General features: G+C 43.3%; 1 protein-coding gene across 13 annotated transcripts in view; it reads left to right on the top strand.

Moving 5' to 3' along the window:
• The window catches only part of KMT2C (lysine methyltransferase 2C), a 190,884-nt gene that overhangs the window by 160,552 nt on the left and 3,205 nt on the right, over window positions 1-27,127 (top strand). For 12 of the 13 annotated variants that reach the window (XM_079301725.1, XM_079301717.1, XM_079301728.1 and 9 more), the window contains 21 exons: window positions 1,015-1,340; window positions 2,113-3,920; window positions 4,990-5,101; window positions 6,037-6,115; window positions 6,235-6,298; window positions 8,360-8,592; window positions 11,440-13,113; window positions 14,365-14,577; window positions 15,004-15,168; window positions 16,461-16,602; window positions 17,682-17,829; window positions 18,635-18,813; window positions 18,909-19,063; window positions 19,247-19,499; window positions 20,053-20,192; window positions 21,152-21,256; window positions 23,119-24,238; window positions 25,114-25,250; window positions 25,409-25,551; window positions 25,816-25,984; window positions 26,807-26,923. In XM_079301725.1, the coding sequence (XP_079157851.1) occupies window positions 1,015-1,340; window positions 2,113-3,920; window positions 4,990-5,101; window positions 6,037-6,115; window positions 6,235-6,298; window positions 8,360-8,592; window positions 11,440-13,113; window positions 14,365-14,577; window positions 15,004-15,168; window positions 16,461-16,602; window positions 17,682-17,829; window positions 18,635-18,813; window positions 18,909-19,063; window positions 19,247-19,499; window positions 20,053-20,192; window positions 21,152-21,256; window positions 23,119-24,238; window positions 25,114-25,250; window positions 25,409-25,551; window positions 25,816-25,984; window positions 26,807-26,923 (7,482 nt within the window). The remainder of the gene's footprint in view (window positions 1-1,014; window positions 1,341-2,112; window positions 3,921-4,989; window positions 5,102-6,036; window positions 6,116-6,234; window positions 6,299-8,359; window positions 8,593-11,439; window positions 13,114-14,364; window positions 14,578-15,003; window positions 15,169-16,460; window positions 16,603-17,681; window positions 17,830-18,634; window positions 18,814-18,908; window positions 19,064-19,246; window positions 19,500-20,052; window positions 20,193-21,151; window positions 21,257-23,118; window positions 24,239-25,113; window positions 25,251-25,408; window positions 25,552-25,815; window positions 25,985-26,806; window positions 26,924-27,127) is intronic. The other variant, XM_079301722.1, reaches the window with a different exon arrangement.

The following is a 27,127-nucleotide window of genomic DNA, read 5'->3' as shown; positions in this document are numbered from 1 at the left end:
TCTGATGTTACTAAAATTCTGGAAGACTTTCCTCCATTCTTGTTAATACTTGAAGTTTCTTGCCATTAAACCTAACTATGTGTAAGATACAAATTACCTTAATTTACTTAATATATTAGTTAGGTCCTTTTGGATAGAATCACAGTATATGGAATAAAGAAACATCAGTACTTTTTAAGGAGTTTGGACAAGATCCAAAAAAAGAAGCAAAGGCTGTATTTGCAGCCACTGAAGACGTGGATGGTTGGTCTGTAATAGTACTTTCACCTACAGTCTGAGGGGAAAAAAGAATTTTAAAAGGTCAGTTTGTTCTGTTCTGTAACAAATGAGGTGTGAAACTGATAGTCAGTGACTTGTTCACTGGCTGGAGAAGGGAGTATAGGCAAACATCTCAGACCACATGTCTGACTTTGCTGTTGGCCAGCGTGTTGAAGTGAATCCTTCCCTTGGTCACTACTCTTCTTGGGGCATACTCCTGGTTTCTGTCTATGAATGTCTGGCAAACAGCTCTTGCTGAGAGACAGAATTACATTCAGCTTGTGGAAAGCTGGTCAATCTTTTGTTTGGATGGACAGATGGGAAGTGAATTTAATGGAAAACTGGTGGTAATTGTCATAGAGTTAAGGGTAAATTCTGCAGCTGTTATGTAAAAACCTCTCGCTGAATTTTCTTCAGAGAACCTCTAGTCACCTTTGTCTCTCAGAATGCACTTCTCCTCTGATGAAAGGGCCTGCATTCCTGGCATAGAAAAAAGGAAAGACAGTTGCTTCCATGTCAGTTGGTAGAATGGTATTACACCATACACTTTACTGAGACATCTGGATGTTAAGTTGGGTTGCCAGCACCCTGCACCGTTTGACTCCTCATTTCTGAGGTGATTGTGATTGTTTATAATATTTTCCTGTAACAACTGAAGGATTTATTTCCTCCAAAAAGCTTAACCTAGCAGAGTATGACACTTCAAAAGATGTCAGTTGCAGTGTCAAGCATAATGATTTCTTTTCTTTTAAACAGCGCCAGAAGCTCCGTGAGATTATTTTACAGCAGCAGCAGCAAAAGAAGAATGCAGTTCGCCAGGAAAAGGCCTTGCAGGATGCAGCAGCTGCTCCCCATGCAGCCCCTCTTCAGCATTGGCAGCAAGACAACTTAAATCAGATCTTTAACCGCCCCCCTCCTCCCTATCCTGGGAATATCAGGTCCTCTGTGGTCCCTCCAGGGGGGCCAAGGTTCTCCATGTACCCGAAGGACCAGCGTGGGCCATTCCCTGGGGATGGGCAGTTCAACAGGCCCCAGTTCCCAGGAGATATGAACACCATGGGGATGAGACCTCATGGTCTGAGGTAAGCTCTTGGATCTCTTAAACTCAGGGTGTTACAGGGGTAGTTAGAGAAAGGGGGCTTTTTGGACAGGATGAAAAATCACCTACAGGAGCTGGTAACCTTCCTGAACTCTTTACGTGCAGTGGGTCTTCCTGTAACATTAGAATGTGTGTTTTACACTTAGTGTTCTACACTGTTTTGTTGGAAATAATTCAGAAAAGTAAATACAGAAACTACAGGACTAGTCAGACTTGTGTGACCTGAAACATCTTGTCTGTGGCTTTTGGGACATTCCTTAAAGTAAAAGATGAGACTTAATATTTGATGTTTTAATAATGGAGAAATTAATTTCTAATGAGTATGTAATCAAACATCAGCTTCTTTCTATGGCATTTTTACAGTGAATGCTACAGTATAAAATTAATACCAGTATCAATATACATTGTCATCTCAGAAATTAATTTTTTCTGTATCTGGGTTTATTTGAGTAATTTCTAAATCCACACACTGGGGTTTTCAACTCAGAATTGCATTAACATGTATTTTAATTACTAGGTTAGTTGTGACTGTCAGAGTTTTCTATCCATTATTATTATTGAAGTTGAAAACAGGTTGTTTATTAAACATAATTAAAGCAATTATTTTATTGTAGTCATACAGCTCATTTAAATGTAAGTATAATTAGTCAAAACATTTATTTAAATATCTTGGTGAATACATCATTTTGGTGAACAGTTATTTAGTCACACGAGACTGAGGAAAAAGACGATTTGCCTTCTGTGCTTTATTTTAGGTTTGGGTTTCCAGGAGGTGGCCATGGCCCTCCCTCGGGCCAGGAGCGTTTCCTTGGCGCTCAGCAGGCGCTGCAGCGGCCTGGAGTTCCCCCCCAGCTGAGGAGATCCCTGCCCATGGACGTGCCCCGGCCCGTGAGCAGCCCGCAGATCAGCAGCGCCTCCGGCATCCCGCAGCATTTCCCCCCGCCGGGCATTCCGCTCCAGCAGCACAACATCCTGGGCCAGGCCTTCATCGAGCTGCGGCACAGAGCTCCCGACGGGCGGCCCCGGCTGCCCTTCAGCCCCGCCGCTGCCCCTGTGCTGGAGCACCAGCGGCACCCCGCCTTCCTGCCCAGGCAGGACTTCCCAGGCCCCAGGCAGGCGGAGCCGCTGAGACACAGCGCTCCAGGAATGCCAAACCAGCTGCAGATGCCTGCGAGTTTGGAGCACATGCCCCAGTCCCAGCAGGAGCAGATGAATCCTGAGAACCCACCTGCACTTGTAATGCGCTCTCTGGGTCAGCCGGTTGCTGATCCGTTCCCAGGACCGTCTTTGTCTACGTCTGCGCCAAGTGATGAATCTGCAAACTTGCAGATTCCCAACCAGCCGAGTGATGGTCTAGAAGAAAAGCTTGATCCTGATGATCCTGCTGTAAAAGATTTGGATGTGAAAGATCTTGATGGGGTTGAAGTCAAGGATTTAGATGATGAGGATTTGGAAAATCTGAACCTGGACACGGAGGATGGGAAAGGAGATGAACTGGACACTCTAGATAATTTGGAAACCAACGATCCTCATCTTGATGATCTTCTGAGATCTGGGGAATTTGATTTAATTGCGTACACAGACCCAGACCTTGATGTGGGGGATAAGAAAGGGATGTTTAATGAAGAACTAGACCTTGGTGTCCCCATTGATGACAAGCTAGATATCCAGGGCAAGGCTGAAGAACCCAAACAGAAAGAACAAGGTGATACAACTGTTGCCCCTACTGAGACCCAGTCTCCACCAAAGAAATCAGCTACAGAAAGTGAAATAAAAACAGAAGTAGTTTCCCCAACCACTCAAGAGGAAAAGAAGAAGGAAAATGAAAAAGGTGATGGAAATACTGAGTCCACAAGTACTCAACAGGCTGCTGAAGTGGAGTTAAAGGATGGAGAAAAGGCTCCTGTGCAACCTGCTAATCCAGAATTCCCTGACAAAACTCCTACTGTTCCTAGTCAAGATACAACTGTGCCTAGTCCAGATGCTCAGGGATCTGCTCCACTGCCTGTTCAAGGAGCAGGAAGTTCCTGCAGTATTTCTGGGTCCACCCCAGTCCTCTCAAGTTTGCTGTCTAGTGAAAGCTCAGACAATGGTGAAGCAAGAACTCTGGGATCTCCATCTCAATCTCTGCCACCCACACAAATGAACCATGGATCAGGTATTCCACAAACACTCATGACACCTGCTGGACAGATCTTGGAAAACACTTTAAATTCAAATCTGCCCATGGTTCCAAGAATGAACCACAATTTTTCTCAAGGGTCACCAAATCCAGGATTTATTCAGGGTCAGTCATCTAATCATAACTTTGGGACAGGACAGACATCTAATCAGACTGTGGCTGTACCAAACCGTCCTGGTCCCAGTGGCATCTCTGGTCCCCAGCAGATGATGCTCCCTCAGCCACTGGCTCAGCAGCAGAACCGAGAGAGGCCACTTCTGCTAGAGGAGCAGCCACTCCTTCTGCAGGACCTCTTGGATCAGGAGAGGCAGGAGCAGCAGCAGCAGAGGCAGATGCAAGCCATGATTCGCCAGCGTTCAGAGCCGTTTTTCCCCAATATTGGTATGTGGGTGTCCTGTTTGTCTGTGTTCTGGTTGATGTTTTAAAAATGCAGCAACAAATAGTTAAATAATGCACAGCACTGTGAGAAGCAGGTATAGATGTAGAGCTTGAAGGTGGCATATTAAAAATCAATCTGCCTATTAGGTACAAAGGGAGTATGGAAATGGAGCATGTAGGTGGAATTCTGAACTCTGTGGCAAGGCTCCTGTTGTCATTACCAGGATCAGGGTAACTCTGCTTTGCTGATAAAGTTTGTGACAGCTGTGTCACATACTCTTTATACTTCAGGTTCTCAGGAGATAGGGAGTAAATGAATCCTTTGTAAACAAAATTAAGTGATCAGGTGCAGTAGCTGACCTTTTGATATTTGATATATTGATTTCATGTTTATGGTTGTTTGGTTGTTTTATGACATTTTTCTGCCGTATTCGTTGTGTCACAAGAAAATGGATTATCAAAAGCTGTTACTAACCCACAGTGTAGGGAAGGCCCAGAAATACCACATAATTCTGCTTGTACTAAAAAAATACAAGAAAAGCTGTGGTTGCTTGTTTGATATAACTCTAGCAGTTTGAGTGTTCAAATCAAGACCATTGCCATCATTTAACTGATAATGAAAGACTAAATTTCGAGAATTGTTTAAGTTGTAACTGCAGTAACCATCAAGGCCGTTCTCATAGTGCATTAGTGATGGTGTGCCAGTTGCCAGTTGAGATGACAGAAACAAGTCCTCATCCTGAGTCTTAAACCTGTGAATAGAATTATGTATCTGTTGGGTCATAGGCCAGATTTGGTCTAGAGCCCTTCTCAGACTCTCACACTAACCTGCTTTTATTTGTATGTTGTGGCTGGGAACAAGGACAGCTGTTGCTGGACTAACTTCTACAGGAAATGTGAAACTGCTTATTAACCTTGAATACCAAAGTGGAGAAGAAATTAATCTGAAACAGGAATGCAATTAGTGTTTTGCTGAAGATTTACACACAAACTAAATGTAAACAAGTAATTTCCATTTAATAACTTGTAATGTTCAGCTGTGTGATCCACTGCTGCGGTTTTTGTCCTACAGATTTTGATGCAATTACAGATCCCATAATGAAAGCAAAAATGGTGGCTCTTAAGGGAATCAACAAAGTCATGGCACAGAGTAACATGGGAATGCCACCAATGGTCATGAACAGGTAGGCAACACTTGATACCATTCTTTAGGACTGCTGAATGTAATAGGAAATGACAGAGCTCAGGGAAACTGTGTGCAGGAAATGAAAAAAAATTTCTGTCTTGTAATTCACATTCCATGCTAACACAAGATTATCTCCCAGGAATAAAGCCAGTGTGGCAGTAGGAACTATAAAAGGTATTCAAATGCATCACACTTGTGTTCCAGTTGTAATGTCATGGGTCAACATGGCCAACATGGCTTCACTGTTTATGCTCTTTTTGTTTTCCCACTTGCTGATTAGGTTATCGCTCATATCCCATGGGTTGTGCTAGAAGAATGGGGGTGGCCATGTAACAGTGGAACCTCATGTTGCATCAAATCATTTAATGCTGGGTATAAGTAAGATTTAGCCCAGGTAGTAGAAGTTCCATCCTCTCCTTTAATCCCTTCTGAGGACAAAAGGAGCCATGAACTGTGCAGGCTGACCATATCCTTGGGGAGTCCATGGGCCAGGAGGATCTGTGCCTGTTCTTTTTGTGTGACCCTTCAAACTGGGTTTTCTCTGTCCAGTGCCTCATGGTAATAAATGACTTACCCATGGTGCACATTTACCCAGCTCCAGCTGACAGTGATGGTGACCATGAAACCTAAATACAGTCAACTGTTTTTCTTCAAATTATAAAATACTAAGTACAGACTTGTATGTATGTTTTCAGTGTTGTAGCACAGTAGGTCATATTTACATCATCTCTCTGAAAAAATGTAAAATGCAGTCATTTCAACCAAGGGCAAAATGCTGTGTTCTCCAGATGTTGAAAAGGTTTGATACAGAAGTTCAGGTGAATGTCTGTAAAATATTCAGATGCTTTTTTTGAGTTGAACATAATAAAGTTGTCTCTCTCTCCCAGAATGGCAGTTTGCAAGGTTACAATTTCTCCTTCTGTTTATCAATAGGTTTCCTTTTATGGGTCAGCCAGTGCCAGGGGCTCAGGCCAGTGAAGGCCAGAATCATATGCAACAGGCAATTACACAGGTAATGCAACTTGATAAGGGCTTGAGACAAAACTGTTCAATAATGATAACTAGGTTTGGGGTATTTTAATTGAGTCATTATTTAATGTCCTTGTCTCTCTGTTTTACTGAAATTTCTAGGATGGAAGTTTGGCACCTCAGATTTCTAGACCTAATCCTCCCAATTTTGGTCCTGGTTTTGTCAGTAAGTAAAGATTTAATAATTTATTGTATGGTTATTATTTTTTTTTTACTTTACATTTCTCTTTTCTTTAAAATGAACTATCCATAAATGAATCCCGTCTCAAAAAAATCATCCTTTTAAAATTGAGTCCTTTCATCATTAGAATGCCAGGTAATGAAGGTGTGTATAGTAAATGCTGTTAGCTTATTTTTTTTTTTAGAAGCTATCATCAACAAAACATCACCAGGAAAGAGGGAAACAGAAAATCAACATTATTTGGATTTGTGTGAGAGCGTTAATCTGTTAACTGGTAGACTGCTATATCAGAAAGATACATAGACTGGTCTTGAGTTGTGTTGCAATATTGTGAGTTCAGTGAGAACAGTTGTGTGTGTTGATATAATTTTTTATTTCAGAAGCAGAAAGTTTTGTGCAACATCATTGTCATTTGAACAAATACCAGAAAAAGCTTTCCAGGCACTAGTTAGGCAAGCCTGGCTGTGAAGCACAGTTGTTGAAAGCAGAAATATACTGCACTAACTTTTTGCATTTCATATTTCTGGATGCCCTAGAGCAATTGTGAATCCTGTTCTCCGTGATGAGAAAGATTTATTAGTAGAAATTAAAACTGAGCATACGTTGGGAGAGGAAGACCATGTGTAAAAAAGTGTTTCCATCACTACAAATACTTCATGTGGTATTTGTGAATAAGAAACAGAAGTAAACTCCTTCACATTTTCCAGAAGCAGAGTAGCAGCACTGAGTATGCAATAAGGAGCTTTGGCAATATTATCTGTATTAATTATTTGTGGTGAGATTTCACGTGGCACTCAGCATGGCCCTGCTCTAGTTAGGTGGAGTTGGGTTCTGAGCACTTGAGTAAATTTCTTTTTCAGTTCAGCAGTAGTTACCCTTACCTGGAACTTGTTAAAATTTTAGTACTTTCATGTTTCTCATATTACTCTCAGTGTTTTCACTGAATTGTCCCCTCAGTTTTTGGGATCAGTTGTGCAGAATTTTTCCCTGAAAGCACCTTGAGGCTGTAGCTCACCCTGAGCAGGTTTAGTTGAGCTGTTCAGTCAAAGCTGTCACAGCTTGGCACTGACTCAGTGACTCGTGGAGTAGAAGGTGGCAGGGTCTGGAGCACAAGGAGGGTGTTGTCATATTGAAATCATGCTGCTGTGTGGTATCTCTGTTAAACAAGGATCTTCACAAGGAAGATCTGTGCTTGTTTGTGGTGTCCCAGCTCACTGCAAATGTGATCAGGAGACAAATGACACCATCACAGTGTTGTCTCTTGATTTCTGTGCTTAGTGCAGGTCAAGTGTTACCAGACATGGTTGTTTTGCCTCCAGAAAAATACCAGAGAGTGAGGGACTGCCCGTGGCAGATGAGCATTTCTTATCTGAAAGAAGAGCAATGTCTCAGTTACAGCCTAAATGAGAGGCATTTATTTTGGGGGCAGGAAATGGCACTGGTGCTGAAGGCCCCATGCTGAGGGCTGACACTGACAAAAGTGATTTTCACAAAAACAGCATCTTTCTTTCACTTCATGAATATTTGTTGGTGTTCATTATTCTAATATTTTTCTTGGAAATTGTAATAAAATTTTGCATGTACAACAATTTTCTGCAGACACTAGAATTAATCAGGCTGTATTTTCTGTAAGTTTATGTCCTTGGTCCCTAATCTCTCTCTACTTGAGTACTTTCAGAAATCTTCCATGTCTCCTGTGGCAGAACAGGGAATCCCTGGGTTCTGTAGCAATTCTCAAAACACCTTTTGCTCATTAATAAGAGCACTGTCTCCACACCTGGCTGATATCTCCTGAAAATGAACTGTATTAAAGCTGCTTTCTCTCACAAATGCAGTAATTTGGGTATCTGTCTCATTTACTCAGGTCACTCCAAAAACATACTACTTCTTGAAATACCAAAATCTCTGTCAAATTTGGCTGAATTTGACCACTAGTTTCTTAAAATAGGTAGGGAAACCTGATGGCTAAACTTGAGATATGAAAATTAGGATGAGAGCTCATCTCCAGGGTGAGATCATATCACACCTCATTTCCCTCCTCTCTAGATGATTCACAAAGAAAGCAATACGAGGAATGGCTGCAGGAAACACAGCAACTTCTTCAAATGCAGCAGAAGTACCTGGAGGAGCAGATTGGAGCCCACAGAAAATCCAAGAAGGCTCTGTCAGCCAAGCAGCGCACGGCCAAGAAAGCCGGCCGGGAGTTCCCAGAGGAAGATGCAGAGCAGCTGAAACATGTTACTGAGCAGCAGAGTATGGTCCAGAAACAGCTGGATCAGGTAATCATCTGGAATCCAGACTGTTCACTGTGTCTCTGAGCTGTCACAGTGGTAGTAACTCTTTCTTTTAAATCTCCTGAAAGACAGAGTGGAGCTCTACCTAAAGGAGCCACTCCCTGCTCTGTTTTACAGCGTTGCTCTGGAGTGTAGGTGACACTGGAGCTGCAGAGGAATATTCTGGGGCAAACTTAATGGCAAAAAGCTGGTTTAGTACTTTGGGAAGAGGGGAATTCCTTGGCAAAATGACTTGCAGCAGAGTTCCTGGCACCATGCAGAGCAAAAATTAACCCTTCAGAGAAAAAATTTTAGCATGCAGGGCTTTGTTTCGGGCTTGAATGAACCTCCTAACCCAATCGTCTTCTTTTTTTACAGTTTGACAATCTCTTTTTATTATATCTTTAGTGTTAGACTGGTTTTATGGTCTGTATCATTCCTAGATGCTGATCATCAGTATTGTGTCATGGAATAACACAGGTCAAAGGGGTGTCTGGAGATCTTTTAGTCATGATCAAAGCAGAAGTAGCTTCATGATTAAATCAGATTATTCAGCACCTTGTCAGTCAAGTTCTCTAAGTCTCCAGGGGAAGAGATTTCCCAGCCTCTCTGGGCTCATTTCTGTATGTAACCACTTTCACTGAGCTTTGTTTTCCTTTCCTTACATTGAGCTGGAATTTCACATAATTTAACTGTGATAATAGTAAGTGAGATGAAACCTGTGATAGTTTTACCCTCCAGTAGTTAGTGCTGTGTTCCTCAAGACCTCATTTTATATAAATTATCTGGCATGATAATGTCAGGATCAACTAGTCCTGCTGAAAATGGAAATGCTTTAGAATTATCCTTTACTGGTATGAAGGAAAAAAACTTGGCAGCAGACAGCTTGGAATGAAGTCCTGAATGCTATCTGACCCTTGAGTTCTCAGTGCTGTGTAGCTTCAAGACAAAGTATGTGCTGGATGGGATATTAGTTGGCTCATCTTTCCACTGTGTGGAAGAGGGATTGAGTGGGTAAATTATTTCTACGTAATTTTTTCCCCTTCCACAATGAATCACAAGTAGAATAAATGCAAAAAAAAAAAAAATATCCCTTAACCAATCTTTATTATACATATGACAGTCTAATCTTATGGTGGAGTTAGACTGAAGTAACAGCTGCTAATCATGGCATTGCTGGCAGATCTATTTACTGCCCATACTTAAGGTTCTCCAATTGGTAATTTTTAAATTCAAGTTTAATCTGCTGGCAGAAGCCATCCACTGCCCTTTAGCCACTGATTTACTCCAGTGGTTGATTCATCTACATCCTAAGCAGCATTTTGTTCTGTACCTCGCAGGACCTAAAATGAGGTTTAAAGTATAGTTTTAACCACCTTCTATTGGAAGCAATTTGCCACTCTTTCAAATCAGATCAAGTCATTTTTCTGCAATCATGCCCCTGTCAGTTTTTGAAAAGTCTCTCTATGGAGAGAGAAAAGAGCTCCTGGATCCCAGTGAGTGGCTGTTCCTGAACACAGGTACAGGGAGCCCAGAGCTGACTGTGCCCCACAAGCTGATGTGAGCCAGGGTTATTGGCCAGGCATGGAGCCAAGCAGACACTGCCAGATGGCCCCTGTGACACTGTGCCTGTGCTCACAGGCTCTGCCCTGCTCTCCCTGCACTGCTGAAATCTCCAGCTCAGCTCAGGGCCTCTGGGTGTGCTCAGACCTGGGCCTTGCACACCCCAGCTCATTCCAGGGACAGACACAGCTAATCCACCACTTCAGGCTCTGGAGGTTTTGGTGCTTTGGGTGCCTCATGGTACAGCCCCACAGGGCCAGCACAGCTGTAGGACCACAGAGAAGCCCTGGAGCACTGGATGTGTGCAGTGCAGGTGGATCCAGTCAGTGGCTCTGTGCAGTGGCACTGTTTATCCAGCAGTGTCAGAGCTCATAAATCATCCTGGACCTGGGGTTATTGTGTAAATAACCTTTTGGGTGCGCCTGTCCTGCAGCCTGAAGTGTGTCCTGTGGCATCACTGTTACCCTGAGCTTTTTCTCTCTTAGTCCTTGCTTCAGGTAAAGGAGAGGGCTATCACACAATTTGAAATATGTTACAGGTCTTTTTTATCCCTATATAAGCTATGAAAGTCATAATCAAATGAACAGAAATGAGAGAGATTTTCTGTCATCGACCACTGAGTTGCAAATCCTTTCATTTTTTTGACACAAGTTTAGTTGAGTCTCTGCAGTGTTTCTGAAAGGCTCTTACTTGTCCAGTTTACAGTGTTGTGTCCTTCCCTCAACTTATCCTGTCCATCTAAACTACAAGGCGTAACTTGTAGTATCCATGTTGAGTTTATTTTGGTCTTTAAATTTTCAAGCAGCAGTTGCAATTTTCATCTGATGTGAGATGTTTGAGGATCTGCCTGTGCACAAATAGGAATATCCATCACTGTTTTCCTGCAAACTTTTCCTTTGCAGTTAGATCTTTTTTTAAAAATGTTGCTAATGTGTGAACATCATCCATCTCATTGTTTCCCTTTTACTATCTGCTCCCAACTGTTGGTATCCTGTGCATGGATAAGATCTGTAGGCCAAGGATCACTGCTGGTTTAGGTTTGTATATTCTCTAGCACAGTCATTCTTGGTGTGTAACTAGAACTTTGAGGCACTGCTGTTTTGTCTGAAGGCTTGGGCTGGGGAGTATTTCTAATGAAATAATGGCTGTTGAGCATTAAAAACAGTGAAGAAATGCTGGCTTGGCCTGAGGTTTGTGTTCTCCTGGAATTGCAGTGGTGAGTTACATGGTTTATGCTCCTTACACAGGCAGTTGGAGGCAGAGGTGAATAATGACTCTTTCAATGTTTAGATCCGGAAGCAGCAGAAGGAGCACGCGGAGCTGATTGAGGAATACCGGATCAAGCAGCAGCAGCAGTGTGGGATGGCCCCACATTCCATAATGCCAGGGGTCCAGGCCCAGCCTCCCATGGTTCCAGGAGGAGCAGCACCAGCAATGAATCAGCAGAGCTTCCCCATGGTGGCACAGCAGCTCCAGCATCAGCAGCACGCAGTGGTGATCCCTGGGCAATCCAACCCCGCCAGGATGCCGAATCTGTCTGGATGGCAATCTGCAAACGCCCCTGCGAGTCACATTTCCATGAACCCTGCAAGGATGCAGCCTCCAATGACACCACTGCCCATCACTCCTGGTGCACCCGCTCCTGTGCCTGGCCCAAATGCAGCTGCTCAGTCAGGGCCACCCCCAAGGGTGGAGTTTGAGGACAACAACCCTTTCAGTGAAAGTTTCCAGGAGCGGGAGCGGAAGGAGCGCTTGCGGGAGCAACAGGAGCGGCAGCGCATCCAGCTGATGCAGGAGGTGGATCGGCAGAGAGCTCTGCAGCAGAGGATGGAGCTGGAGCAGCACAGTATGATGGGGCCTGAGCTGAATAACAAAACATCCTTGTCTCAGATACCTTTCTTCAATTCTGAGCTGCCTTGTGATTTCATGCAAACCCCTCGGCCCCTGCAGCCATCCCCACAGCAGCAGCAGCAGATGGGGCAGATCCTGCAGCAGGGTGCTGTGACCTCCCCTCCTGCCACCAGTTTCATACAAAGCACAGAGCGAAGGCCAGTGGGACCTGCAGCTTTTGGACCTGATGCATCTGCTGTTCCAGGTGGAGCTCCCAATTTCCATAATGTAAAACAAACTCACGGGAATCTCCCTGGGGCTGCCTTTACACAGAACCAGGTCAGGCCTCCGTTCCCTTCTGCTGTACCTTCATCTCCAGTGCTGGGGGGCAGTGCCCCGTGTGGGTCGGACACTGGTGTGCCCCAGGCTGCAAACATCCCTGTGTCAGGCCAGTCTCTCATCCAGCTGTATTCTGACATCATCCCAGAAGAGAAAGGCAAAAAGAAAAGGACGCGGAAGAAGAAAAAGGACGACGATGCCGAGTCCATAAAAGCCCCGTCAACTCCACACTCGGATATCACTGCACCATCAACCCCAACCATTTCTGATGCTACCTCCACCCCCACAGTGAACACCCCCAATGAGCCGCGGCACCAGGATGAGCAGGAGTCCCTGGAGCTAACAGGCCCCTTGACATCCAGCACAGGAGAGAGCCAGAGCTCCCCAGAGCTGGAGGGGAAGCTCCCTGGGTCCCAGAAACAGCCTGGGGGGAATGCAGAGGCTGAAAAGGTTAAAATGGACACACCCACCAGCCTCCAAGAAGTTAAACTGGAAAAGGCAGAAACTGATCAATGCTCAGGTCAAACTGAGCCTAAACCAGAAAATCCAAGCAGTATTAAGGTGGAGGAGGATAAGATCACCTCACAGCCAACCTCTTCAGCTCCGAGTCCAGCACAGCCACCTAGTGCTCCATCAGCCAAAGGGGAGTCAGGGAATGAACTGCTGAAACACCTGCTAAAAAACAAGAAGTCCTCATCTCTTCTAAATCAGAAACCAGAGAGCAGTGGCCGAGCAGAAGAAGAGGCTTCTGGGGATAAAAAGTTAGCAGAGAAGCAGAGTCCAGCTGAAGGAATGGTGAGCCTGGTACTGGTTTTGTTACACTGGGGTCAGCAGCAGTCCAGCCTAGTCTGTGCCTTACTGTGGGCACTGTGGGAGGGTGGAGGAAATGGCTTTAAGGAACTTTTGCCTCTTTCCTGCCTTTTCTCCTCTAGTTGAAAACTGTGTTGAAAACAAAATAAATTGTAATACGGATTCTTAGATCAGCATATTCAGGAATTCACTAAAATGCAAAACAAAAGAAGTATTTTTCTACAGAAAATTGTCTTTAGAAATACTATTTCCTAATATTAAGGCAGGATTTTGCAGTATGATTCCTAATTACTCACTGGTGTGTGTCTGTACAGAATGTGATGTGTCTGGGTGCTGCTTCTGTGACTCCACCTGAGTCGTCTGTATGATTTATTAATTTATAAGGTACTCAAAAAACACACCTAAAGAAAAATGCTTTCTGTGGAGGTAGAGTATACTTAGACTTGTTGGTAATTTTATTGTAATCTTACTCTCTGCTTTTGGGTTTTGACTACCTAAACTCTAAATTCTTTCTTAAAATTTAAATGTATTTAAAATGAATAAACAGTCATAAAAGTAACAGTAATAGTGAGCAGGAGGTAATTAAGTGTTAAATATCAGCAGTTAAAACATGTGATAGGAGTATTAGAAGACTGGTGGTAGGAGTCCTGTAGAGCTGTTTAAAATAATAAGTTGTTAAAATAATAAAGAAATTTACTTTCTTTTGGGCTTGCCTTGCCCCCTGTAGCATTAGAGAGAGTCCCATTGTGATTCCATTTACCCAGCTATGCTTCCATGGAAAGAAGGGCTTTGCAGATTTGTACTGGAAGTATTTAAGCAAGTGCTACAATCCAGAAATGTTTCACAACACTTTTTTTATTCCTAACCTCAAGATACTTTTGTATTATATTAACTTCTACACTTTTCTTTTGCCACCAAGTCTGTCTTTCATTAGGCCCTTGTGAACATCTCCAAGGTTTCATGCACATGTAACTTTATTTTAGGGGATATTCAAAAGAGAATGTTGCTGGCCTGTGAGTTTTTAATGATGTTTTCAGATGTCAGTGGTGTTAATGGGAGGTCATAATTCTGTCTGTAGGGACAGTTTAGCAGTTCCACCTGCCAGTAAAATACACTTTGTTATCAGTGAGATTTACGACTCTCTGCCTGTGCTTTCAGAGTTGTACAGTAAATCGGAGTGAGCTGTGTACTATTAACATGTCAAAAATTCTGCTGCACTTCCTTCTTTCACACCAGCAAACTGCAGGAGTCCAGATGCAAGGTGCATTTGGGTGCAGTAACAGCCATCTCCAGAGAACAGATGTAGGACCTGAAACCAAGAAGCAGAGAAACAAGAGGGCTCAGAGGACGGGAGAGAAGGCAGCTCCTCGGTCCAAGAAAAGGAAAAAAGAGGAAGAAGAAAAGCAGGCTGTTTATCCTAATGCAGATACCTTCATCCAGCTGAAACAGGTGGGTGTGCAGGGGCTGGGAAAGGCAGTCCAGAGGCCATGTGGAACACTGGATTTCTCCCAGGGGAAGTTGATGTTTTCATTCAGATTTGAGCACAGGGTGGGAAAAATGTGAACTTCCACAAAATCAGGGAGTTTAAAGTTTGGGGTTTGTTTAATTTTGGAAGATGAGTTGACATGGCAGGTAGTCCCAAAGCCACAGAGTTCCTGTCAGCTCTAGCAGCCTCTGGATGAGCTGGCAGGGAGCTAGAGCTGAACAGGAGACAACATCCCTTAACAGAGAGTCCTGTGTTTGACAGTTTCCTGACAGTGGATAAATTCCAATTCTTCTTTTTAAACTAGAAACCACTCTCCTGACTGGAGAATTGCAGTGTTCTGTTTTGGACTTAATTTCTGACTTTTTTTTTTTTTTTTTCTTTTAATACAGCAACTTTCTCTTCTGCCTTTGGTGGAACCAATAATTGGAGTGAGCTTTGCACACTTTCTCCCCTATGGCAGTGGCCAGCTAAATGGTGGAAGTCGACTTGTGGGAAGTTTTGGTAGTGCTACTCTTGATGGGGCTTCAGATTACTACTCCCAACTCATTTACAAGGTATGGTTTTAATTTGGATTACTGTTGTGTGTGCTCTGTGTGAAGAAAAGTCCATGATGCTATTACTCCTAGTCAGAATTTTTGCCTTTTATGCAACTAGAAACAAAACAACCTTCTATTGCTAGACTAGATAGTGCAGTGGTGAAACAGTCACCATTGTTTTACTCTCTGAAAGTGGATATTGGTTCTGGAAACTGTGTTGTTGTAAATTAATTAAAATCTGCAAATACTCTTTTAACAAATGGATTCTAAATAATGAAAATTGTAATTACAGTTTTGTGGAGCGAAAAAAACTGAATTCTCAGTACTTTGCAAAGTCATTGAAAGCATTAAAGCATTTCTTAATGTGAATTAAATAAGAAATAGACATTTTCTCATTTGCCCACCAAGCCCTAACTAAGAACCTGGGAACTCTGAACAAAATAGACTGTTTGTTGATGAGTTAATAACCCACACCATTTAAAACTCAGTCTCTGAAATCAGTGTGGCAATATTGGGAGAGCAATGAGATACTGAACAGACAGAATCAAATTTGCTGCTTGGATACCCTAATATAAAAACCTGCTAAAACCAGTGATGTTTCCTGCAGACTTGTACAGTGTGTAAGCTGAGAATGGGACCTACAGAAATAGTTGTTGTGGTCAAAAATAAGTAATGAGGATTAGCTTTGTGGGTATGACTGCTGCAACTACAGATACTGAAGTTCTCATTTAATTTTCATTTTAAGCATGGGCAGTTGAATAAACTGGTGAGAAGTAGCCCAGAGTGTGAATATGCAGAGTGTCTGCTGCTCTAGGGGAGCTGCTTCAGTGACAGCTCATCCTGTGCTGAACCTGAGGCAGCTTCCCCTTCATTGACAGCTGGGGAAGCTGTCTTGTTCATGGAGCTGCAGAGTTACTGTGGAATAGCTCTTAGCATGGAGTTGAGACTTTGCTGGAACTGTAGGAACTTTTGAAACTGTTTCTTGAAATGTTCTTCGTTAAAATGGTATTTTTTTAAATGTTCTTCATGTGTTTTTGTGAGCAGTTCAGCCAGGTATTCTTTTGGTAATGTATTTGGCAGTGTTTGTTCATGTGAACTATTTCTCTGATACCACTGATGTAAGAAAATCCATTTGTGTCTTTTACAGCAGAACCTTTCTGTCACATGCTTGGGTATCATCTAGGGATAGTTCTTTGGTTCTACATTTGAGTGTAAAACTCTGAGTGGGTTCCACTGTCTGGTAGTGAAACAAGGCAGGTTGTCTCCCTGTGTCCCATGCTGATGGATGGTTCTTTGATTCTGTCATGCAGCAGAACAATCTGAGCAACCCCCCGACGCCCCCGGCCTCTCTGCCTCCCACGCCGCCGCCCGTGGCCTGCCAGAAGCTGGTCAATGGCTTTGCCACCACGGAGGAGCTCGCTGGCAAGGCTGCAGTGCTGGGAGGCCACGATGGTAAGCTGGGTGTTGGTGCTGTAAACTCCTGTTTGTAGCAAATGGCAAAACACATCTTACAATGACAACTGTGCTGAGTTGGGAGAGACCCGCAAGGATCGTTGAGTCCAGCTCCCAGCCCTGCACAGGACAGTCCCACCTTGTGCCTGAGAGCTCTGTCAGGTTCAGTGCTGTGACCACTGCTCTGGGAGCCTGTTTAGTACCCAACCACCCTCTGGGTGAAAAACCTTTTTCTGATACACAACCTAAACCTCCCCTGACACAACTTCAGGACATTCTCTTGGGTCCTTTCACTGGTGATCAGGGAGAACAGATCCTCACTTCCCCCTCTGCCCCCCATCATGAGGAAGCTGGAGGCTGCTGGGAGGTCTCCCCTCAGTCTCCTCCAGGTTACCTCCTAGGATGTTCCTGTTGCAATAATGCTTTTTAAAAACAAAATGCCCAGACTTTTCAAGGTTATAATTATTACTAGCCAGCAGTATTTTACACCAGTATAGTGTCAGGTATTGGTGCCTTTGTCTTGTTCCCTTTGACATGTTGAGAGCCAGACATAATCTTAAGAAATGAAAGAGAAAACCTTAATATCAGTTTTTTGGATCCAGTACAAGTGACTGGCGTGAGCTCCTTGGTTGAGTGAGCTCAAAGCAGCCTATCCAGAATGTGTGCAGTCAATATGTATTTCCTGATGCTTACAGTTTGGACAAGTTCAAATTGCTTTCTGTTCTTTATACTGGCTCTTCTTAAAGACTATTCAATGATTAAAATCCTTTTTTTCACACCGCTTTTCCTTTGTTGTTATAAAATGTTTAATTTTTTGTAGTTTTGTGGGTTTTTTAAGTAAATAAACATCATCTCATAGTGGCAACAGATACACTCAAAAGCCTTTCAAGCCCTGTTTGCTCAAAACCTGCAGGTTTTTGTAAAAATGGAAGTTAGTCCTGAATGGTCACAATTTTTTGAACTCCCAAGTGTCTGAGAGTGGTGTCACCATCAGGCCCCACCCACACCCAGCAGACAGCATGTCTGTCACTGAAAGAGCTGCCCAGATGTCTCATTGTGCTGTGCCTTTCTGGTTTCAGTTACCAAAGCTCTGGGGCCAAAGCAGTTCCAGTTGCCTTTCAGACCACAAGATGATTTATTAGCCAGAGCAATGGCTCAGGGCCCCAAAACTGTGGATGTTCCTGCTTCACTTCCAACACCACCTCACAACAACCAGGAGGAGTTAAGGTAGGTTTTCCTTGACATCTTCACAAAGGTATTTGGAGCAGATTCTGTGATCTTTTAGTGGATGAGACTGTGAAGGTGTGGAGAAATAAAATTCTTTGTGCACAGCCACAGAAGGGCAGAGAATGGAATGTGATCATTTTTATTCTTAACATTCCATGTGTAAAAAGCAGCATAGTTAAGTAAGTGATCTCAGCCATTGCTAGACTCTAGATTCTGTTAAATTGTTTGGAATTCCTTACCTTTATCTTTTAAAAGTGGAAGAAAATTGTACAAATAGATGCATTTCCTGGAGCAGTGTGCTGCTGTAGTGATGTGACTGCTGTAGCAGCAGCAGGACTGTGCAAGAGCCAGCCTGAAACTGCACAGCTCAGCTCAGTTTCCCAGGTGAGAAGCACTGGCTGGAACATGAGTCTCCCTGCAGAGATTTTCCCTTTTGCCTCCCTTTCACTTGCCTGCCCAAAATATGGGTGTCTGTGAAACACTGGATATGGACAAAGGCCAGACTGTTTAAATATTAAAACAGCTCAAATATTAAATGCTCATTTTTTACCCTGGTAGATAGAGCCATGGGGAACAGAGGGTTTGGCTTTGTTAGTGTCTTTGTTTTTCTTCATGGATCTTTCCCAAGAAATGGAATATGTATGCAGTGGAATATGAGATACCCAGATGATGGCCAACCACCTCCTTGTGTTCCAAGACCAGTAGCAACAAGCAAGTTCATTTTAGTTCCCTGTCATGATTTATAACTTTGGCTTACCAAAGGTTTAGTCCATTTCCCAAACAGCTCTTTTGGGTTTTGTTCCAGGGTTCAAGATCACTGTGAGGACAGGGACACTCCTGACAGCTTTGTCCCTTCTTCCTCTCCTGAAAGCGTGGTGGGAATGGAGATCAGTCGCTACCCAGACTTGTCGGTTGTAAAGGAGGAGAACCCAGAGCCTGTCCCCTCTCCCATCATTCCCATCCTACCCAGCAGCACTGGGAAAGGTGAGGCTGCAGCAGAATGAACACTTAGAACTAGGAGTTTTTCTCTCTATTCCCGTAAGTGTAGGATTAACATGCTGTATTCTGTTTTATTTCAGGTTCAGAAGCCAAAAGGAATTACATAAAGTCAGAACCTGGTTCAGGAGCATTACCTGGTTCTGGCTTCTTCTCCTCCCAGCTTGGACCATCCCAGAATGGTCCTAAATCTGGCCTTATCTCTGTAGCAATTACTTTACATCCCACAGCTGCTGAGGTAAAAGTAATAAGCCTGTATTACATAGAGTACAGCAGCAGTTGATTTGGTTTCTATATAGTGACTCTGAGGGGGTTACAGTGCAATAACACTGCTGTTGCAATCTTATGAATAGTTTGTATCTCTGGTGTCTGAACTGCTTGTCAGATGTGAACAAAGGTTTGTTTTTATTACTGTTTTCAGAACATCAGTAGCGTTGTAGCAGCATTCTCCAACCTGCTCCATGTCAGAATTCCCAACAGTTACGAGGTCAGCAATGCTCCAGATGTCCCATCCTCCATGGCAGCCACCAACACTCACAGAGGGAACCCACCTATGGAGTACAGGCAGCACTTGCTGCTGCAGGGTCCCCAGGCAGGATCCATGGCACCTGCCAGGATGGTGGGGCCCTATGGACTGAAGCAGCCCAATGTGCCATTCCCTGCCAACAGCAATGGTGAGTGGGCTTTAGCTTCCAAGTGTGCAGTACCAGGGTTTAACTGATCAGTACTGATGCATTTCAGCCTCATAAATCCATGCTCTAGAATGCAGTAATTGATTCTTGTTCCAAGTAAAATTTTTCTCTTCTTATATGGTCATATGGATGCATCTGGATTTAACCATGAGTAGTTCTCATCCATCTCTGACATCGCTGTCAGTGAGGCATTTCTCCCATAATTTTTAACATTATTAGGGATTTTTTTGTCCAGTCTGGTTTTAAATACATCATTCAGAAAGGTTGTTGCCATGCTGGAAAGCCCAACATGGTTATTTAAACCTGCATTCCTATCTTAGTTTATTTTGTCTTCTTTTTTACACAAGATTGTGTTTTTTCCTGGTTTGCACTGTTGTTTTAGGTCTGATTTATACAATTTGTGTATCAGGTCAAAGTTTAAAGCCTTCTTCCACACCCTGTCCAGGAGGGTGCTAGTCCTGTAGACCAGTGAAGAATAAATACTGTGATCCCTGATGAAATTGGTACAGCCTCTGACAGATCATCTGTTCCCCAGGTCTGGCTGGCTACAAGGATCACAGCCAGAACATGGCAGAAGGCTCAGCACTGAGGCCTCGCTGGTGCTCCCACTGCAAGGTCGTGGTTCTGGGCAGTGGTGTGAGGAAATCCTTCAAAGACCTGCCCTTCCTCAAACAGGTCAGTTCTGAGGTGCCCAGGGCAGGCCCCTGCACTCAGCTGGGGCTCCTTAAAGCAAGGAATGGCACAAAGTCCTGCTTGTCCTGCCAGGCCAAGAGCACTTCAGCTTCCTGTGTAGTCCCCCTTCCTTGTGTGTCCTAATTCAGGGTGGGACATTCAAACACATTTGTAGTGCAGCTGAAAAATGGCAAATTTGTTGTTACTGATACACAGTGAATTCCAGTACTTTTCATAAAACAGATCCCATCTATGTGAGTTCTCAAAGCTCTGCTACCAACCTCCTTCCCTGACCTCTTGGGGACCTCAGTTCAAAAAAAGCTAATTTGTGAGGCAGCCAGGTTGCTGTGTCAGGAATTTTACTGTAAGAGCAGGAACACTTGCACTCTTCCTGGGCAGGAATCAGATTTCAGTTGCAATTTCTTGTCCTTATTCTGGGAGCTGTCATTCTTTCATAAAATGCCATTGCTCTTCAGTGACCAGGAGGTGACTACACCACGAAGACATAGCCAGAACTTGAATAGAGTAAAGGGTTCATACAGACAGGAATGCCCTGAATTCCCAGTAAGGTTCTGCAGATGGATCAGTAGATAAAACAGTGTGATCTGGCATTGATTAGGCTGAAATGAGACATTCTTTTGCCATCAAAAGATAAAAGGAAATGGATTTTGCTTTGCAAGAGTGCCTATGGAGCAGATGGGTGCATGGTGTAGAATGCTTTATTTTGATTGTTAAACTTCTGTGAAAGGCAGGAAATGCTGAAGAACAAGGGTGTAGGTGGTGGTAATGTTAGATCTGTCAAATAATCAAGTATTTATATCACAGCATCCCTCATTATTTCACAAATGTTCTACAAATAAAAAGAGTTTCCAACTAGATTGGAAGACTTGTTTCATTACACTTGCTATGTGAAGAATGGTATTAAAATGCACTTCTTACACTCTTCTGTGTTTGATTCCCAGGATTCCCAAGAAGGCTCAGATAAAATGAAGGACATTGTATTCTGTAGCAACAACTGCTTTGTTCTTTATTCAGCAGCTGTGCAAGCAAAAAACTCAGAGAACAAAGTAAGTATCAAACACTGGCAGACCCTAGTGAGCTGAAATTATTGCAGCTATTTGTTGGAGAACAGAAAGGGGCCGGGGGGGAAGCTTGCACTTCATTTGAGAGGTTTAGAAATTAATTGCTCTGTATTCAGACACTGAGATTCTGAACCAGCAGCATGAAGTAAAAATCATATTTGCAGAACTTTGTGTCTGACAGATGCATGGGAGAAAAGCCACCACCTTTGACTGCCCTCCCAGGCTTTGAAGATGCAGTCTCAAAAAATCAGTCATTCAACTTCTCTGGGCATTGTAAACAACCAAAGACATGTTTTTAAGGGATATATCCTGCATTTGGATTTGACTCCTACAGTTCAAAATAAAATTATTGCTGTGAAAATAAGAATTGACCAGCAGTTTGTAAAAAGAATTTAATTTGTTCTGTGTAACTGGGAAAATAGGATCCTGTTCCCTGACTTTATTTGGGTGAAGCTGCCATTGTAAAGCATTGATTACCAAAACACCAGTAAGGAGCCTGTGAGCTGGCAGTGATCAGGAAATGGAGGTTCTTATTGCTGGAGAAGTACATCTGGAGAAGTTAATTCAGCTGAAGGTGGAATTTTCTCAGATAGTCCCAAATATTCTGCTGTAGTTCTCTACCTGCAGACACTGCGAGGGGTGTCTGACACCTGAGAGAAACAGAGCATCATTTCTTGCTGTGTCAGGGGTAATTCAGTGTCAGAGTAAGGTGAACTTCAGTTTATTGAATTATTTAATCATTAAAAATAAAATAGTCTTCACTGAAGACTAAATGATCCTGCTGAGTTTCTCACAGTTAAAAATTGTTGAGAATTAACTTGTCTTTTGCTGTTTCTAGATCAAATTTACCTTTTTTCCCCTAAACCATTGAACAGAACAGGCTGTGTCCTTCAAACTTTACCTAATTAATGTGTTCTCATAGTCCTGTATAGACTGTATAGCCTTTCTTCAGGTGCATCCTGCTTACTTTCTCAGGAGGAACTGCATTTTAAAAATGAAACCTGGAGAAGATAACTCCATCCATATCCTTTTAATATCCCATGTAGCTCATTTTCAGTTGTGTATAAACAGGGTAACATTCCTCTACAAGTGCATCAGCATGCACCTAATTAAGTTAATTAAATGTCATGTTCAGCCTCTTGATCCTTTAATTTACTCTTTCAAGATTAATCACACAAACCACGTTAAGCACTTAATAATCTAAACTTCCTTTGTTGTTTTTGTTTTTCATCATAGGGTTTGTTTTCTTGTTTTGGTCTGGTTTGGTTTGGTTTGTGTTTTTTTTGTTTGGTTGGTTTTTTTTCACAAATCTCTGCAGATACAATTCTTCTTTACTGTGACTGAATAGTTTTAAGTCCTCAAGTTGTATCTAATCCAGAACTGCAGGAAATCCTCCTCACTTCTTTCCAGGAAAAAAATACGCGGCATTAGTTCTAAATTTTCCACTTCTACCAAATACCAGATTCTTGGGTTTTAAATTAGTTCTGTGACCCATATTTTAAGGTTACTTTGTGCTATAACAAAACTTTCTAAGAATCCCTAAGAACTAAAGCTGTCAGTCAGCTCACCAAGGGCAATTGAGTTTTGCATTCAGAACGTGAACAAAGGATTATTTGTGCTTTCTCTCATGTATTAAAGGGGCACCATATTCTAGGTAGGCTCCTGCTCCAAGTCCTGGCCCAAGCTGCAGTAACCTGGGTCAGCATAATTTCCATCTTTCTCAGTTGCTGCATCTTCCTTTTAGGCATTTGGAGAAGCCTCTCCCATACTGCCCTTGTTTTCAGGTTGTACTTAATGATGAACAAATTTAGGATCTTTTTCTTAGAGAGTTTTCTGTTGATTATCAGGAATCGGTCCCAACCCTGCCACAGTCGCCGATGAAGGAGAGGCCTCCCAAAGCATTCCATCAGTACAGCAACAACATCTCCACTTTGGATGTCCACTGTCTGCCTCAGCTGCAGGAAAAGGTTTCTCCACCCTCATCACCCCCCATCATGTTCCCCCCTGCGTTTGAAGCAGCCAAGGTGGAGGCGAAACCGGATGAGCTGAAGGTAACAGTGAAACTCAAACCCAGGTTAAAAGCAATACACAGCAGTCTGGAGGACTGCCGGCCTCCCAGTAAAAAATGGAAAGGGATGAAATGGAAAAAGTGGAGCATTCAGATTGTGATTCCTAAAGGATCATTCAAACCTCCTTGTGAAGAAGAAATAGATGAATTTCTTAAAAAACTGGGCACAACCCTTAAACCCGACCCCGTGCCTAAAGACTACAGGAAATGTTGCTTCTGTCACGAGGAAGGTGACGGATTAACTGATGGACCAGCAAGGCTTCTCAACCTGGATTTAGACCTTTGGGTCCATTTGAACTGTGCTCTTTGGTCTACAGAAGTCTACGAGACACAAGCTGGTGCCTTAATAAACGTGGAACTAGCACTGCGGAGAGGCCTGCAGATGAAATGCATGTTCTGTCACAAAATGGGTGCCACCAGCGGTTGCCACAGGTTAAGGTGCACCAATATTTATCACTTTACCTGTGCCATTAAAGCACAATGCATGTTCTTTAAAGACAAGACCATGCTTTGCCCCATGCACAAACCAAAGGGAACTCACGAGCAGGAGCTGAGTTACTTCGCGGTGTTCCGGAGGGTGTACGTGCAGCGCGACGAGGTGCGGCAGATCGCCAGCATCGTGCAGCGCGGCGAGCGCGACCACACCTTCCGCGTGGGCAGCCTCATCTTCCACGCCGTGGGCCAGCTGCTGCCTCAGCAGATGCAGGCCTTCCACTCCTGCAAAGCTCTCTTCCCCGTGGGCTACGAGGCCAGCCGGCTGTACTGGAGCATGCGCTACGCCAACAGGCGCTGCCGCTACCTCTGCTCCATCGAGGAGAAGGACGGGCTCCCGCTCTTCGTCATCAAGGTGCTGGAGCAGGGCCACGAGGATCTGGTCCTGACTGACACGACACCTAAAGGTAAATCCTGTGTATGAGATCATCAGTTCGTGGCTTTGCTGTTCATTGTGGTAGTGCTGGTTCCTGTGGTATGGTACTTGTTTGAAGCAATTGTTGCAGGCACTGTTATAACATAATGTTTATAGTGAGCTTCCAGGGCCCATTTTTAATACCTTGCTGTGAAGACTGTGAACACCTCTGAAGAAATTGTATAAGCGGCAGATCAGAAGAATTGTTCCAAGTCCACAGAGGAGACCCAAGTTGATTGTTGAAAATAAACTAAAGCAGTAGGAAAGCCAGCAGAGTGACTTTGTTTAAACACAGAGCCACTGCTCAATTATCTTCAAATCAGCTGGGCTCAAGCTAGGGAGCTCTATAAAACAGCTGAGTTATTCTCAGGGTGGGTAATGTCAGGGTGTCCATAAACATGTGGGTAGATCTTGGAAATTGGCTCGTGGATGTGCTGGAAGCCTGTAACCCTCTGGGTCTCAAGACCATGGTGCTGTCCGTATTGATAACCTCATAGAGTGAGGACTGACTACAATCGGTGGAAATGGAATATATAATACTTCTGCAGGATTTTTCAAGAGAAACCTGCCCATGTTCTTGTCAGAGGACTGAAAGTTTCCATGCTGAGAACACTGAAAGCTTAATTTCTGAGAACTGAGGGTGCAGAATCAACAGTGTGTTTGGTGTTTGTTAAATCCCAAAAATTAGCAATTCAGCAAATCATTCTCCACTTTTTAGATCCTGGTCTGCTTGTGTAGGCAATTAAAGACAAAAGCTTTCTCAGTGCTGGGTTCTGATTCCCACATCCTCGGGCATTTGTTTTAAAACCAAGTGCAATAGTTTTTATATTTTTTGGTAACTGTAATTGTCTCCCAATGGTTGTGTAGGTGTGTGGGATAAAATCCTGGAGCCCGTTGCTTCTGTTAGAAAAGAATCTGAAATGCTCCAGCTGTTCCCTGGCTATCTGAAGGGTGAAGACCTCTTTGGTTTGACAGTCTCTGCAGTGGCCAGGATTGCAGAGTCGGTGAGTTCACCACCCCAGTTCTTGCTGGATGTTCCCACTTGTTGGATAGGCACATGTGAGGGGAACAGAAAGAAGTGTGGAAAAGTAAACATTTAGTTACATAATTAAGCATGTAATTATTTGTATTTTTTTTTCTTTCTGTCTCTTTTATTTTGCAGCTGCCAGGGGTTGAGGCCTGTGAGAACTACACTTTCCGTTACGGCCGAAACCCCTTAATGGAACTTCCTCTTGCCATCAACCCCACGGGCTGTGCCCGTGCCGAGCCTAAAATGAGTACCCATGTCAAGAGGTTTGTGTTAAGGTATTTTGTTTTAATTTCACATAGTACAGCCCAGGGTTTATAGGCTGCTTTAGGGTTATTTGTGCTTTCGTCTGCTGCTTACAAACCCTGTCGTCCTTGGCTGTGAATGTGCATGCCCCAGTCAGAGGAACCGCTTTGTGTCTCTGCTAGCTGGCTTTAAGTGTCTGTGTGTCTCAGAGGATTTTTATTGGGTCTCCTGGCTGTTTTCAGAGAAATCTTCAGTTTTTCTTGTATTCTTTCCTGTTACATGCCCAATTCCTACAGGCCTCACACCTTGAATAGCACCAGCACATCGAAGTCCTTTCAGAGCACAGTCACGGGGGAGCTGAACGCGCCTTACAGCAAACAGTTCGTCCATTCCAAGTCCTCTCAGTACCGCAAGATGAAAACCGAGTGGAAATCCAACGTCTACCTGGCTCGCTCTCGCATTCAGGTCAGCTCCAGCTTCAGGAAATGGAGAGCAAAAAAATTACATATGCTTTTATTAATATCTGTTTTACAGCTAAATTTTGTAGTTGTCATATTTTATATATAAGTATTTATTGAATCCAAATGAAAATTTGAAACTAAACCTATTGTAAAATTCCTTCCAGTCTTGTTCCAAAATTGGCAATTTTTAAGTGGCACATCAATTGTGCTAAACAGATTTACCTTAAGTAAGATTTCTTGCTAATTACTGTAAATATCTTAAAAAATTGTTATGGTCATTTAGAAAAACTATTTATTTAAGTTTTGGGGTGGTTTGTTGTTTGGGTTTTTTAGCCCATTCCTCAAAGCCATAGTAAAACTTAATAAAAATAGAAATACACGGTGGAAGCATGAAGTGGTACAAGGCCAACAGGAAGAGCTTGCCTTCATGAGTATAAAATCCATCACTTTATGTGATGCTGCTGGTTTGCCACAGTCTGTTTTGGAAAAGCTTTGTCACTAATGTAGCCGTGTGTGGGTGCGGTTGTTGTTTATTTCAGGCTGGACTTTGCTGGGCCTGGGTTCCTCTCAGGTGTCTCTGGTCTAGCAGCACCCACTTTGATTTATTTGGAATTTATAACTTTTGCACAGTCAGTATCAGAGGGGTAAGAGCAGCTTTCTCACCAAGACAGTGGCCAAGTTTTCTGGGATCTGTGTGAGGCTGGATTCTGCATTGGGCTGTGACTGCATCAGTTATTATCAATGCTGTTTCTCTGTCTCCCCTTTCCACTGCTGGTTTGAGGCATGGTGAGTGTAAAGTTATTAACTCTCAGTGCACTTTCTGTAGGGCCTGGGTTTATATGCTGCTCGAGACATTGAAAAGCACACAATGGTCATTGAGTATATTGGGACAATTATCCGGAACGAGGTAGCAAACAGGAAGGAGAAGCTCTATGAGTCTCAGGTAAGGGTGTTTGTTCATTCTCTCTTTCCCCTTCCCCATTCAGACATTCATAGAACAAAACAAATGCTGTTCTGCCTGATGAATTCAGGTCCCCTGATTTGTTTTCTGCTGTGCCATAAATGCAAATAGGCTTAAAATAAAACCAGAGGAGTCTACAGTGGTTATTACCAGAGATTAATAAATCTCACAGCTCCTTGGCCAGGT

This window comes from Erithacus rubecula (assembly GCF_903797595.1).
Source record: "Erithacus rubecula genome assembly, chromosome: 3".
In the NCBI taxonomy this organism is placed as follows: Eukaryota; Metazoa; Chordata; class Aves; order Passeriformes; family Muscicapidae; genus Erithacus; species Erithacus rubecula.
This window is presented reverse-complemented; position numbering and strand designations above follow the sequence as displayed.